At 35.8% G+C, this 17,049-nt stretch overlaps 1 protein-coding gene across 1 annotated transcript; it reads right to left on the bottom strand.

The window, feature by feature from the left end:
* Positions 1-11,699: 11,699 nt before the first annotated feature.
* On the bottom strand, positions 11,700-12,635 carry LOC307109614 (olfactory receptor 51F1-like; the record flags this gene model as incomplete). The annotated part of the gene is made up of 1 exon (XM_079788431.1): positions 11,700-12,635. The coding sequence occupies one exon, from the start codon at positions 12,633-12,635 to the stop codon at positions 11,700-11,702; it is 936 nt and encodes a 311-aa protein (XP_079644557.1).
* Positions 12,636-17,049: the final 4,414 nt, after the last annotated feature.

Genomic DNA, 17,049 nt, shown 5'->3' with positions numbered 1-17,049 from the left:
ATTCACTAATTTTGTCTTGGAATTTTAGAACAATTAAACTCAGATTTGAAGTGAAAATTCATTTTAACTTAGCAGGGAGCCATCTCTTCTCAGAGACTACATACATAAGAATTCACTTCCAATAGAATTACAATAATTTAGTACCTTTTTGGAAACAAATACAACCCTGGGACAGAATTAAAAGTACAGGGAGAGGCCTACATAAACATTTAGTGAAATATAAAGGAAGCTTCATAAACCAGTAGTAATACAGTAAGTTATTGAATAAATAAAGTTGGGTAAATTCCATTTGGAAAAATATAATAAAGCATACACCACAATATATATTTAAATTATTTCCTGATGGTTAAATATTTACTCATGTATAAACCACATGCAACTTAAATTAAAATCAGGTAAACTGTGGCTGGGTAGCTCAGTTGGTGAAGCATTGTCCCTACACCTAAAGGTTTGATTCCAGTCAGGGCACATACCTAGGTTTTGGATTTGATTCCCACTTTCGTTCATATGGGAGGCAAGCAATCAATGTTTCTCTCTCACATTGATGTTTGTTTCTCTCTCTCCCTTTCTCCCTCTCTAAAATCAGTGAAGACATATTCCTCAGGTGAAAATTTTTTAAAAACCAGGGAAATATTTATATAATCCTTGAGTGAGAAAGAATTTTCTAATGATAACATGAAAGATATAAACCATAGAGGTACAGATTGATATATTTGATTTGATAAAATACAAAGAATTATTTTATTGTTTAAAAAAACCTTTAATTCCACAGAATTAAAAGAATAATTATGAACTGGGAGACACAATTAAAGCACATACAACACTCAGTTGAATAAATTGCTTACTGTAAAACAGGAAAAAAAAAAATAAATAAGTAAAATACATTAAAAATGGAATTCCCCAAAGAAGAACTGCTAGTAATACAGGAAGAATATTTGATTTTACCATCAGCCAAAGGAATATTAATTAAAACAATTGTTTTTAATCAATTAAATAACAAAGATTAGTAAGGATTGTTGATTTAAAAGAAAACTGCACTCTTACATGGTGGAGAGTAATTAGGTAAAAGGTTCATTTACCATTATTTATTCAAATACAAAAGACTTGTTTTCCTTTATTTATTTATTTATTTTTTAAAATATATTTTATTGATTTTTTACAGAGAGGAAGAGAGAGGGATAGAGAGTTAGAAACATTGATGAGAGAGAAACATCGATCAGCTGCCTCCTGCACACCCCCTACTGGGGATGCTCCCGCAACCAAGGTACATGCCCTTGACCGGAATCGAACCTGGGACCCTTGAGTCCGCTGGCTGACGCTCTATCCACTGAGCCAAACCGGTTTCGGCAGACTTGCTTTCTTTTAAATTAACAATTTAATTTCTCAGAAATTACAAATAGTGATAATAACAGCCACTGCTGCTAGTGTGCATATGATGTGTGTGTATAAATATATATATTTCCTTCAATAATTTCTTATTTCAATAATTAGGTCAATTTTATATACTTAACCCTTAAAATAACCTTTTATTTTCAAGGTAATAGATAATTATAGACAGATTAATATAGTACATATGAGATATTGTGATAAATTCCTTAAATTTGAAATTGACCTTATTTCTTATTGTACTAAAAAAAAGCCTAGAGCAAATTGCTATATCCTATGGTTATTAGAGATAAATAACATTTATGTTTTCAACTTATTAGTTCCTTTGACAATAAGCACAGTTTTTGCTATAATTAGCTAAACAGATGAAAACAAAACATTTATATGGGATTTGAAATTTCTTTTCTTTAATTTTAATTACAGCTTACATTCAATATTTTTGTATTAGTTTCTGTTGTACAACATAGTGGTTAGATCATCAGATACTTTACAAAGTGGTCCTCCCAATATTTCCAGTACCCACCTGATACCATACATAGTTATTATATTATTAACTATATTCCCTATGCTGTACTTTACATTTCCAGGGCTATTTTGTGACTAACAAATTGTAGTTTTTTTGGCATTTGGAATTTCTTAATAGGTATCAGGCTCATGGAAGTGAACAAAACAGTGGAGAGTAAGTATAATCAGAAGCAAGGAGGGTTTGGAGGTTAGAGACCAGGGATAAGAGGGGAGGGAGGGTCTTACCTTTCAAGCTGTGGAAAATTAGAAGGAATAAAAATATAGATGTTGAAAGAGCAATGCCAGACAACAAGGTGAATTATTGTCATTAACTTCCAAAAAATTTTTTCTCTTGTTTACCCAAGCTAAATTATTCATAATGCAGCTTAAAGTCACCAGACACATCTTATTCTAGACACAAACAAGTACCATTTCTGATCTGAGAGCAGCTACTTGCCTTGGCCTTTAGACTTCTCTTACCCTTATTTAGAGTGAGTTAAACGAAGGTCACCCATTTGCCACTATGAAGGGAAAATTTTTATAAGGGACCATGATGATGTTGCCATTTACCTAATTGAAATAAAAATACCTTTGGGATTTATGCATCATTCTGTTGTGCTTCACCTGTCTGCCCCCCTGGGTGAGTTAGTTGGCACTAGGAAATGTGGGTGCTCAGATAAGTTGGTGGGGGGGCAAACAAAGAAAAAACCATAATGACATTGTGACTCTATGTTTACATGTTTTAATTAAAAATAAAACGGAATCATTATTTTAAACATGGATACACAACGTTCAAGAAGAAGTCCCAGAATCTAGTTCCGAATTTTATTCTACTATGTGTCTCTTGTAAATAATCTATTAAATAGGTTTTTTTTTGTGTGTGTGTGTGTGTACAACTATGTGGAATGGCAGATGCTTTGAAAGTATCTCTAGGTAGTAGCATAATTTCAGGTATCTAGTACATATGCATTAATGTTTGTTAACATGAGCAAATGGATATTAACAATCAGAAACAAGCAGTAAAATAGAAATGAAAAGTCAAGGGGCTTCATGGGGGTTCCCTTTTTAATAGAAGAAGGAAAATCAGACAGGATGGGAGGTCAAGTAGAAGCAACTTCCAGGTTGGTTCTCAAGGATTACATTAATTAACATCTGTATAGTGATTAATGTTTGCCAAGTAATTTCAGGTACATTATCTTCTTTAGTCTTGGCTGTTGAGGCTAAAGCAAACATGTTTTATTTACCTGCCATTTATTCATGAACACAGTGCTTAACACAAAGTCAGTGGTTAATTGAGTTAATTTATTCCTTACACTTGAAGATCTATTTCATGCTTTAGAAAAGAGAATTGTATAGACCAGCAAAACAGAAGTCATTTTATTCAACTTTATTTGGTTGATGGTTAGGTTAACTATTTAATAAAGTTGGTTACATATACAAGTCATAAAAATAATTTTAACCTACACTGAACATTTTCTTTCAACCTAAAATTTATATATGTGATTTATTTGTAATCATTTGATGTAGAGTTAGGGCCTTTTAATGTAGTTCTGTAAATTTGAATTCCATATTATCCTCCTTTCATAAACCATATTTTAATATACTGTATAAATTTCCATTACAATAATTATGATTGAGAAAAAAAAACAAGTAGCCTACAGTTCACTTACTGGGGGCATTGAGGACACAGAGAATGAGCTATGAGTATTAAACTAGCTACTAACACATCAGTCAGTATTACAGGGGGGAATAAATATTGCTGGTGAGTGTAGAAAGCTTATTTTGTAGAACTTGCATAGAAATCTTATCTTAACTACTTTATTGCAGTATGATTGACATATAAAAACTGTGTATATAGTGTACACAACTTGATAAGTTTGGGGATAAGTGTACAACCATGTAACCATCAAGGCCATAAACATATCTATCACCTCTCAGTTTCCTCCTACCCCTCTATTATTATATTTATTATTATCCTATATAATAAAAGCCTAATATGCTGAGTGTCCAGTCGTCCGGTCGGCTGTTCAACCAAAGTGTAATATAATAATGATATGCTAAGGTTGCTCAACTGCTCGCTATGACATGCACTGACCTCTAGAGGGCAGATGCTCCAACTAGTAGGTTAGCTTGCTGCTGGGGTCTGGCCAATCGGGACTGAGCGAGATGGGCCGGACATGTCCTGGAGCCCTCCCAAGATCCCTCCCCAGCTGGCCAACCTCCTGCATTCCTCCCTGGCCCTGATCGTGCACCATTGGGGTTCCCTCGGCCTGGCCTGTGCCCTCTTGCAATCTGGGACCCCTCGGGGGATGTCGGAGAGCCAGTTTTGGCCCAATCCTGCAGGCCAGGCCGAGGGACCCCACTGGTGCACGAATTCATGCACCGGGCCTCTAGTATTATTATGTTGTGGTAAGAACCACTCTCTTATCAAATTTAAGTATATACTATAGTATTGTTAACTATAGGCCAACAGATACATGCAAAGGTGTTCACTATCAGAGAAATGGAGATCAAAATCACAATATCACCTCACACTTGCTTAAACTGCCTATTATTAAAAAGAAAAGGTAACAAATGTTGCTGAGCATGTGGAGATTAGGGAATTCTGGTATACTGTTGGTGAGAATTTAAATTGGTACAGCCATTACAATAAATAGTATGAAGGTTTCTTGAAAATTAAAAATAGAATTACCATACCATGTGATCCAGTATTTCACCTCTGGGTATTTATCCAAAGAAACTGAAATCAGGATCTCTAAGAGATATCTGCATCCCTAGGTTTACTGCAAATATACTTATAATTTTGTTATACATTTTTACTTAAGTGGAACAAGAGAGGGGAGAAGAGACTCATCAAAGATGGCAGCATATAGTTTAAGCATTTCCATCGTTGAGAGGTGCATAGTAGAGTTCTAAGAATCCTCCATTATACAACCAGAAAACCAGAAAACTGCTCTGCCAACTGTGTGGCTCAAAGAAAAGACACTACAGCTAAGGGCATAAGTTTCTGTATCTGAAAAATAGAATGATGAACTAGATAATTTCTTAAAATTTTAAGGAAAATGCTGGGCTGGTGTAGCTCAGAGGTTGAGCATCGACCTATGAACCAGGAGGTCACGGTTCCATTACTGGTTGGTCAGGGCATATGCCTGGGTTGCCAGCTGGCTCAGTCCCCAGTGTGAGGTGTGCAGGAGGCAGGTGATCAAGGATTCTCTTTCATCTCTCTCTCTCTCTCTCTCTCTCTCTCTCTCTCTCTCTCTTTCTTCCTCTCTAAAAGGAAAATACAGAGGATTAAGATTTAGTGTTTTCTTGGCTGATGGAATTTGTTTATAATTTGGACAGCATGAGAAGGTTATTTTAAGCAATGTTGTGATTCCATTATAAGATTAACCTGACAATTGCATAGAAAATAAATTGCAATGAGGAGAGCCTGCAGTAGGGCCCCTGGTAAGGATGTGCTGATAGCAAAGAGAGATTCTAAAGCAGTGGTTCTCAACCTTTCTAATGCTGTGACCTTTTAATACAGTTCCCCATGTTGTGGTGATCCCCAACCATAAAATCTTTTTCGTTGCTACTTCATAACTGTAATTTTGCTACTGTTAATGAATCGTAATGTAAATATCTGTGTTTTCTGATGGTCTTAGGCGACCCTGCTAGCGGTTCTCAATTTTATGGTTGGGGGTCACCACAACATGAGGAACTGTATTAAAAGGTCGCGGCATTAGAAAGGTTGAGACCCACTGTTCTAAAGGCACAGAATTGTGGAGTTGGAAATGAGAAAGTTTAGTAAAGTGCAGCATCAAAGAAGTGATACGTAGTTTATATGGTAATAGTTCTGATGTTAAAGATAGAGAGAAAGGCCAAAGGTGACATCAATAAATTAGACTTGGTTGACTGAAAAGAGGGTGGCGTTACAAAGGGAGATAAAAATTTTTAGTTTGGATCGCCTAGACATTTAAACAGAAAGACATGTTGCTGGGTGTCAGAGGAGCATTTGGTCAAGCTTTTTTAATGAAGGATATCTTTTAATCACCTACATCTTTTATTGTCAGAAATAATTTCACTCATATACAGACGAATTCGATTTTTTTATAAATGAAACAAAATAAATTTGGTTTTGAACCTGCTGACTTTGAGGTACTGATGGGGCATGTGGATTATTTTGATAGGAAGACACAGTTAGAAATGCTTCGTGAGAGTACATGTCCTTTGAGAGCATGTTTTATTTATTTTTACAGAGCAGGTGTTGGCAAATATTCATTGAATGAATAAATAATGAAAAATAAATGTATAACTTTATAAAATTAGGTTTGAATAATGGGTTTCTTTTCTGACTAACACAAAATAGGGCAATGAATATAGAAACATAGATTTAAGTTACCATAGATATTATGCAATTATTTTTGTATATTTTGTTTAATTCTCATAAATTGCCTCAGATTGAGAATTATTAGGTTTTTAAACTTTTAATGATATATAGCACTATTTGTTCTTAGTAGCAAAGTATTAGTATTAAATTAAATTTATAAAACAGTAATTGTCAGAATAAGTAATTATTTAATATAAAAAACAGGAAATTTTTATGAAGAATCTAAATTATACATGAGGGACAGTTTATCATTTCTATGCCTAACAGAGTAAGAATTTTAAATCTTGATTACTTTTTAATCTTTGCTTCAAAATTATCTGAATTTATCTCTGCAAGCCTGCAGGAAAGATAGGACATGTTAACAATGTCTTTACACTTTGCAATTTCATATGACTGTTCTGTTATTCATCTAATCACTGATTTTGTAATCCTCGGTATTTTTGCCTTGAGCTGTTTTGCTAAAAGGGAAACTTAAAGTTGAAAATATTCTTCTGTTTAGTCATTTATTTAATCCCCAGGATCATGACTATTGACTTGAAGACATTTGTCACTAATCACATGTTCTTAATGCACTCTATTGGTGAATAATGAGTGGGTATTAGAATGGTGTTGGATGGGTCTATGGCAAAATTATTTCCCCTTTCTTTTCTTTAAAAACATTTTTAAAATTTTCAATTACAGTCAACATTCAATATTACATTAGTTTCAGGTATACAGTGTAGCAGTTAGACATAAGCCACAAGCTTAAAGGGGCGGCCCAGTGCACCACCCCTGCACACGTGAACCTGATTGATCAATACTGGAGGCTTAGACACCAGATCCAAGCAGGGCCAATCAGATGCTCTCTCATGAGAATTTTTAACACTATATTTCAAGATAGTTTCTGAGTTACAGAAAAGCTGCAAAAGGAATACTCATGTATCCTTCACCCTGCTACTTTATTTCCTGAGCATCGGAAACTTCAAGGAAGATGCATGAGACGGGAAATGACATACTCTTAAACTTCTCCTGAGCAGCCTAGTTGCTCTGGCTTCTCTGTCTCAAGAATCAGTTGTTTGGCTTCTGTTTGTATTGCCCTAAATATTTTTCTTTTAATTTGAGATGAGGAGGTTATTAAAATGAGCCCTTCACACCTTAGACTAATGGAGAAAAACAGTCTTAGTGACTGAGCTCTTAAATCCATGATCACATTCGAAGATGGCCACATTTCCCATGAGCTTCTCCAGACAGAGAAGCCTACTCTACTGAGTGTGGCAGGGAAACTCAGGCAGGTCCATTCCCGGAGGGCACAGGACTTGTCTGACCGGTGACTTTGACTTGAGGATACCCAACGGCTTTTACTAACCTGTTAAGAATTACGCTACAGAGTAAGATACTTTCTACCAAAACTGTTTTTTGCCGTCTTTCCTTAACACAAAGTTTACATCAAGGTATGATAGTTCTTCCAGTCTCCTTCTTTTTGCCCATTTGTCTTTTTTTTTTTGTAGTAAATGTTACCTAGCGCCTTGTTGGCTGCTTGTCTATTTTGCCCCAATGATGTCTGCTCTATTAATCACCTTCACAACTATTTGCACATTCAGCTTTCCTGTCTGCCTTTTGGACCTTGTAGGTCCTTATGATAATTGCAGTCCCCCTGATTTTTGGTGATTAACCACTGCTATCTGGTTTCTATTATGTCAAGGCCTCATCATATACATCCATATTCAAGAGCCTGGTTCTGGGATTGCATCTCTTACTGTCATTCCTGGTCAACAGAAAAGAGCCACTTCTCAACTTCTTAGTGATGGTGGTATCACTTTCACAGCTCATTCCTAATGGCTTTGATGAATGGTGTGTCCTCTGGGCCTCTCATGGAACACACCTTAAGGTGGATTCTTGCCTTATATAATTTACCCATCCCAGCATGCTCATTTTCCTCAGTCATTTTAGCCAATGGGCAAAAGAATGGTTCATAAAAGGAGTGGAACTACAAATACAATGTAGACTAAAAGCAAAAAGGGCAGGCATGTGGTATCTTAAGAGTGGAAAACAGCACGAGTCAACTTGAAGTTAAGCTCTGGTGTGAAATAAATGGTGAGAATACAAGCCTGGTTGGAAACCTGGGTCATGAAGGAAATAAGAAAGTAACTGACTTCAAGGCTGAGAGATTTCAGTAGGTCCATCCTTCTGAAGAAAACATTTAAATTCATTTTTTCCCATAAATTGATCAGATGGCAGGGTACTAGATGGATCAGTTAAAGAGAGAGAACAGGCAGAGAATACAACAGATATATAAATGAAAGAATCAAGACTTACATAGTGTAGGTGCCCGTCAGCAGATGACTGGATCAGAAAACTATGGTACATCTACACAATGGAATACTATGCTGCCATAAAGAAGGAATTCTTACCATTTGCAGCAACTAGGATGGAACTGGAGAACATTATGCTAAGTGAAATAAGCCAGTCAATGAAAGAAAAATACCACATGATCTCACACATTTGTGGATAATAAAGAACATTATAAACTGATGAACAAAAAGATAGATACAGAGGCAGTAAAGCATCAAACAGACTGTCAAATTTCAGTGGGAAAGTTAGGGAGAGGTGGGGGAGATAAGAGATCAACCTTAGGACTTGTATGCATGCATATAAGCATAACCAATGGATGCAAAACACTGGGGGGTGAGGGCATGTATGGGAGTGGGGTAGGGGGGCAATGGTAAGATATGTACACATATAATACCTTAATAATAAAAAAAAGAATTACATAGTGTATGAAAAATATAGGGAAAACAATGCTATGCCTTCACATGCACACAGATGTTTTCTTCTTTCTTGTCACTCTTTTTAATTTCTACCTGTGACCTATGGAATGAGCTACTCTGATCCTCAAGACTCTATTATGAATATCTTTTTAATGGTGTCTCCTTGAGCTACTAAAATTTATTAGAATATGAATTAAATAATTTTACCTCAAGCCTACTCTACATACTAAGCTAAGCATTAGTTTATTCTCATTGAGAATTGTACCAAGTAACATGTCTATATAGTATCCTGGACATTTTGTAAACCAGCAGTACAATTCACACTAAATAAATTATCCAAGATTTTGCTTGCAATTTATAAGAGTCCCCAAATACATCAAGAAGATTTCTCCTTTGCCATCATCTTGTTCTCTTGCTCAGTTCTAGCTAGTGTTCTCCATAGATACTTAGAGTTTTTTCCCTTTCGTGTGTGTGTGTGTGTGTGTGTGTGTGTGTGTGTGTGTGTGTGTGTGATTTATCTAGGAACACACTTCGCAATTGTAGCTCTTTAAGTATCTGAAAGTAAAAGTCCCTCAACTTTAATATTCCGTGTTTTATCTTGCTGAAGCTCCAAAGAGCTTACAGGCATGTAGAATTACCAGAACCAAAGTCCCCCACATAAAAATTCAGGAAGCACAACTACATTTCTAAACCAAATCTAATCACTTCCTTTATAAAATAGTATTGTTCAAGCAAAATATGTTTTTTAAGCAAGTAATACAAATATTGTCATCTTGAAAAAATCTGATGGATAAAGAAAACAAAAGAAAAAATAACAAAAGATTTGGTTTTCATATTTTTCAATGCTAGATTCAGTTAAGATGATAAATTTTAAAACTCAGGAGAGTATTTTTCCATGAAAAGTAAAATGATGACACAATACTTATATTCATCCACAGAATTGCCAGGATGCTATTCTCCATTTACCTTTGGAATCACTTCAACTCAGATGGCAATGCAAACAAGGGGTATAATTTTGTATTATAAACTATCACAACATTTAATGTGTTATTTTAGAACTTGTCTATGTCACTACTTCACACATTAGACTTTAAGCTCCTTGAGTGTAGAGGAATACATTTTTACTTTTATTTTCTATTGCTTTTCACAAGGCCAAACATAAGGTAGACCCCAGACACTGGTGTGCTGGTAAACTGTATCTCTGAAAACAAACAAAGAAACAAATGCCCTCTTCATTTGCAGTTTACTGCTTCCCTTAGTATATGCAAAATGCTGACTTCAGCTGCCTGTAAAGCATCACTGAAAACAAAGTTGAGATGAGATACACACTATGGGTTCTCACAAGCTGGTGTGAGCTCCAGCACACTGCTGTCCCAGTGTTTATGGGATACATGAAGCATCCCTCCTATTGATTAATTTCTCAACTACAACAAAATTGATGCGACTCCCATCAGGTTCCTACCTCTATTTTTCTCTGAGTTATTCTACCAATTTATTCAGTTGAGTTTTAAGCTGCCTGCCTCTTAAAATTGATATGGTTTCTGTGAGTCTCTTTCCAGGAGCCAAAAGGCTTAGGTCTAGCTACGAATAACTGTTTATATGCTGAAAGCAATGGATTCTTTACTTTGGCTGGTTGAGAGCCATGTAGGTCCTTCATGGCATTTGTAAAATCTCTGACTTTCATGGAAAATAGTATGAGTGTGTTTATATGTGATTTTTCTGTGGAGAAGGGCTAATGGGTTTCATTAGATTCCAATTTTTGCAGAAAATGGTTAAGAGCCTATGCCCCTAACTTCCTTACATTTTACTACTACACTATCTTTTCAGTTTTCCAAAGTTCCCATTTCCTGTGACGAATTACCAAATGTCCTTAATTCTTGAAGCTTTAACTATTGACTATCAAGTACTAGATACTGATCGATTGCTTACTTTTTGAGCATATATGCACTTATATTTTGTTTTATTAGTAATTAATGAAGAAAACTAAAGAATACACTAAGGAAGCCATTATGACTTTTTAAACCATGATCTATAGAAATGAAGATCTAGTGTTTACTTTTGATCTCATAACATGTTTCCTAGATGCTTTCGTCAGAGTATGCAAAACACTAGTGAAGAGCATGGCTTCTAAGACACAGAAAGCCTGGATTCAGATTAAACCCTGCTCTATGGATGTCTGGCCTTTGATGAATAAGTAAATGTTTCTAGGCTCCAGTTTCTTCATCTTTAAAAATATTAATAATTTCATTGAGTCATTTAAAACAATAAATAGAATACAGGGGTGAGCAAAAGTAGGTTTACAGTTGTAAGTACACAAAACACCAAGTTTCTAAAATATTATTATTTATTTAACCTATATGTCTTTTTCAAATGAACAACTATAAACTTATTTTTGCCCACCCCTGTATATCTCAAAAGCAGCTAACAGGGCACCGAATATAATAAATGTTAATTACTATGGGATGTGATTTTTATTATTTTATTATTATATTTTCCTGTTTCCATTATTGGACTACAAAATTTCTGAGGTATAGCATATGTATATTTGATAACTGAAAACACAAAAATGCTTATTACATGTTGAATCAATGAATAAATGATAAAAGATATCTGACAGGCAGTTACCTACCAGGGTTGCTTTTTACAGTGAAAGTAACTTTTATCAGGTTTTTCTCAAAATTGATCACCTCTGTTTATTTTGTAAGAAGACTAAGTATAGCCTTGCGAATCTGTTTTGTTTTCACACTATAGATGACAGGGTTGAGCACAGGGGGCAAAAGCAAGTATATATTGGCCATCATTGAATGGACCACTTTGGGGGCTGATCGGCCATAGCGATGCACCAAGGACAAGCTAATCATGGGGATGTAGAAAATGGCAACCGCCCCAACGTGAGAGACACAAGTACTAAAGACCTTGTGCCGTTCTTTGGGGGAGGCTATACTGAGCACAGAGCGAATGATCAAGGTATAAGACAGGACAATGCATGGTGTATCCACTCCTGTGGTCAGAATGAGATCAATTAATCCACAGATGTTGTTGGCCCGAGTATCTGAACATGCTAATTTAATCACATCTGGATGGTAACAGTAAGAATGGGAAAGGACATTTGCTTTACAGAAGGAGAGGGACTTAAGGAGTAAGAGTAGTGGCACTATTAATATTACAGTGCGTAAAATCATTAAGAAACCCATCTGAATAATTCTGGAATTAGTGAGAATAGTAGTGTACCTTAGAGGGTTACAGATTGCCACAAAGCGGTCAAAGGCCATGGCCACCAGCACCCCAGATTCTATGAAAGTAAATCCATGAAGAAAAAACATCTGGATAATGCAGCTATCTAGACTGATTTCTCTTGCATTAAACCAGAAGATAGCTAATGTCGTTGACATTGTAGAAATAGTCAAGCCCAAGTCAGCAGCTGACAGCATGGAGAGGAAATAGTACATGGGCTCATGGAGACTGTGCTGGGTGATGATGACAAACAGGATCATGCTGTTCCCAGAGAGGGCAATGGCATAAAGACAGCAGAAGGGAATGGAGATCCAGGCATGGACAGACTCCAGGCCAGGAATGCCGGTCAACAAGAAAGTTGGAAATGTAGAAGTCAAGTTACTGAAGCTCTCCATGTTTTATAGATTTGTAGCATTTGTCCTCACAATGCTCATATCCTATAGAAATAAGAAATTATATAGTTATATAAAATATTTAGATAAATTTTCTTTTGATTAAGAAAGTTATCTCAAGACATCAGTAAGTACTTATTGAGAATACTCTAAATCAAATGCTATTTTATACATACATACACATATGTGTGTTTACTCTTAAATTCAAGATGAATATGTCAATATAGTTTTATACATATTGAAATTTAATTATTTTCTATATTGACAGAACTTATAGTTCCATTAAATGACAATATTAAATGATTAGAGACTTAGTTATAAAATCAGTGCATTATTTTTAATGACTTGTATGAAATGACTAATAGAAGTCCACTTAAAAATATCTATGGGTCGGCAGTGCTCATGTGGATATAAATCTCCAGATTTTTGCTGGTAATATACATTTGGAAATATAATTGTATAAGTGCCATTTTAATCAAACAGTGTAGGTCAACAATCTCAGAAATTAGATTTACAAGAGATAACTGGTGAAGATGAAAAAGTTATTGGAAAGGTCTATATACTCTAAATCAAGATGAAACTAGGCAGCTCTACAGGAACATTAAAATCAAGAGGACAGTGTCATGACTGGGTGTGGCATGCACATCTGTGTTAAATTGCTTCAGAGGTCAAGTCTTCTAAAGAATTAAAATTTTCAAATGCATCTGAGTACACATTAGTGATCCTAGAAAACATAGTTGAAGTCCAGCATTGAAAGCTGAGAACCTGCCCTAGTTGGTTTGGCTCAGTGGATAGAGCATAGGCCTGTGATTGAAAGGTTCTTGATTCCAGTCAAAGCACATGCCTGGGTTGTGGGCTCGATCTCCAGTTGGAGGCATGCAAGAGGCAGCCAATCAAAGATTCTCTCTCATCATTGATGTTTTTATCTCTCTCTCCCTCTCCCTTCCTCTCTGAAATCTATATCTATATCATCTATATCTCTATATCTATATCTATCTATCTATCTATCTATCTATCTATCTATCTATCTATCTATCTATATCTATATCTATCTATCTATCATCTATCTATCTATCTATATATCTATCTCTATATCTATATCTATCTATATATCTATATCTATATCTATATCTATATCTATATCTATCTATATATATCTATCTCTACATGCTGAGTGGCCAGATTATTATGATCTCTGAACGCATAATAATTGGCCACTCAGTATATATATATGTGTGTGTTTATATATATATATATATATTAGAGGCCCAGTGCATGAATTTATGCATGGGTGGGGTCCGGCCAGCCTGGCCAGGGGGAGGGGACATGAGCGGTTTGCCAGCCTGCCTGCTGGTCTAACTCCTGGTCGAGGGGACAGTTTGCATATTAGCTTTTTATTATATAGGATATACACTGAGTGGCCAGATTTTTATGCATTCAGAGATCATAATAATCTGGCAACTCAGTGTATATATATTTGTATGCTGAGAACCTGCTACAGTGACCTGAAGAATGAGTAGAAAAACAAGTAGTGGAGGCACAGCGTATAGTATTTTTGAAACTTATCAGTGAAGGCAGGGAGAAAAATAAGCAATAACCAAAAAAGACTGTAAGGGGAATGTAAGATTTTTGTAAGAATGGAAAGACCTAGACAAATGAACATATTTATAAACTGATGTCAAAGATACATACAATACATAGTGTGAGACTGAAAATATGGAATGCTAGCGATTAATTGATGTAGAAAATTACTGAAGACAATAGTTGGTGATTGAATATGTAGCATGATGATAATTAGCTCTAAAAAGATGAGGATCCTCATTTCTGCTGACACTAGTAAGTGCTAAATGAGTAGGTTGGTGGAGGGTTAGAGGAGGTAAATATCACCAAGTGCAATTTTTTCCTCCACAAAATTTTTTATTGTGATCAAATACACCAAAAAATATTTTACCATCAACCATTTTTAGGCGTGTAGTTCAGTGATATTAAATACATTCTTTTTTCTTTATTGATTAAGGTATTACATATGTGTCCTTATCGCCCCATTGCGCCGCCCCCCACATTCTTAATGTTGTGCAAACATTGCCACCATTCATCTCTATACATCTTTTCATCTTATAAAAGTAAAACTCTATACCCATTAAACAATAACTTCTTATTTTCCTCATTCCAAACCCTTGGCAACGACAATTAACACCTTTCTCGCTCCTTACCAGCTTCATATGAAAAGAGGAGCCTTTTCTGTCTTCACTAGCAGAGCAAGAACAAGTTGTAGTTTTGGAGCCATGAATTTTATAGTAAATTGGTATTAAGCTCTGGGGCCTTTGGCAAATTTAAATTTCCCTGGAGCCATAAAAAGAGAAAAACTTTTCTCTTCATCTATAAATACAGGACAATGCTGTGTAATCTCAGAAGGGTTTTAGCTACTAGCTCAAATGACAAGTGGCCCTTAGAGACCTTTAATGCAAAGCAAATAAACCAAATTATCCATATAAATGAATGTTTGGATCTTGCGCTGTCACTGGGGATTAGAGAAGTGCATGTCATTGTCTTTGGATTATCAGTATTCTGGGAAGATAAGAAAGCAAACCAGTATTAACTGGAATAATTATGGTGACAATGAAGATGGAAGGAATATGTATCCCAGTCTGCATTACTACAATGACCCATAAGAAGGATGACATCTACTCCTGAATCTATCTCTTTTCAATAACTCATTAGCTTTTCCCCAAGAAATGGGTTAGTCCCTAATCAATTAAATGGGACCCATTTTTCTCATGGCTGAGATCATTGTAGGCAAATAATGAGTTCTCTCATGCCTGTGTTCTTGCTCTCATACTTAATGTTTCCCTATGGTAATATGTTTAATATCCTGGACTAATGGGGGATTTTGGCCAACCTTGCCCAAAAAGTTGGGTGTGTACCTTGGGTAGTTGAGTAACAGATGCAATTCTAGATTCATATGAAAAGACAAGATACATACCCAAATATTATGTTTTCCTTTATAGGGAAGTCTCACATTGGCAACATGTCTTGCATTTGTCCAGATATCAATTAAACAGTAAAGTGTTCTCTCTTTGGCTATTTTCCCTTAATTTATGTTTGTTTATTTTTCTCCCTATGCTTCCTTGCATGAGAATGCTTAATGGCAGAGTGGAGTTTTCAATTCAAGCTTTATAACTCTATCAGAAACCCCTATCAAATGTCTGGACTGATATTTCAACAACAAAAATGAACTATGAAAAAATCATTGTGTGAAATGGCATATTTTAGGGGATTGCAGATAGCAACAAATCAGTTGAAATTCATGGCCAAAAGCACAGAGGATTCCATAAGGGTAAATCTATGCAGAAAGAACAATTGTATAATGCTGGCATCTAGGCTGATGGTCCTGGCATTAAACCAGTGGACACCCAGTGTTGTGGGAAGAAAAGAAATAGTGATGCACATGCCAGTGGTGGAGAGTATGAAGAAGAAATAGTAAATGGTCTTGTGGAAGTTGGAGCCAGTGATCATGACGTAGAGTTTGTGCTGTTCTCCAAAAGGTGAACCACACAAGGCAGCAAAGAGGGATGGGAAACTAGATGTGAAAAGCTTCTAGTCCTGGAACTCCAGCCAAAGAAAGTTGGGGGATTGGAGTTACCAATGGGTAGCACAGTGGCCTGCATGAAATAGCATTCCCCTTCAGTAAGTTCCTATAATTAAACATTTCATTGCGTCTAAGGTGCTCTCTGTCAGGTATTTTGATAATTGTTTTATTTAAATATGTTTTTTGTGAATTCTTACCCAAGGATATTTTTCCATTGATTTTTAGAGAGAGTGGAAGGAAGGGGGAGAGACAGAGAGAGAAACATCAGTGTGAGAGAGACACATTGATTAGTTGCCTCCTGCATGTGTCCAACCAGAGCCTGGATCAATCCTGCAACTGAGATATGTGCCTTTGGCAGGAATCAAACCCAGGACCCGTCTCTGCTGGCTAATGCTCTATCCACTGAGCCAAAACAGCTAGGTTTAAATATGTTTTATTGATCTTTTCATTTGTATTACTTCTCACAAGGCCTACACAAGGTAGGCTCCCAGTCACTGGTGTTCTGGTAAACCAAATCTCTGAAGATTGCAGTGCTTGCCTATTTTCACGGTATCAATGCGGAATTTGAGCTGCCAATATAACATCATTGAACACACAGTTAAAAGAGATACACATAACGGTCTTTTGAAAGATGGCATATTACTTCTCCCAGTGTTTGTGGGGTACACGAAGCATCTCTTATTCTTTATAACCACTTTTCCAACAATAAAATTCAGGTTTCCATCTCAGTTTTCTAGCATTTTATAAACCAAATTTTACGCTTCATGTAGTTGCTGTGAGTCCATTTTTGGGGATCAAATATTTTAGATCTAGCTATATATAGTTGTT

The sequence above is a fragment of the Cnephaeus nilssonii genome, assembly GCF_951640355.1.
Source record: "Cnephaeus nilssonii genome assembly, chromosome: 13".
NCBI lineage: Eukaryota > Metazoa > Chordata > Mammalia > Chiroptera > Vespertilionidae > Cnephaeus > Cnephaeus nilssonii.
The sequence above is the reverse complement of the archived record's forward strand: the minus strand, read 5'-3'. Positions and strand labels throughout refer to the sequence as shown.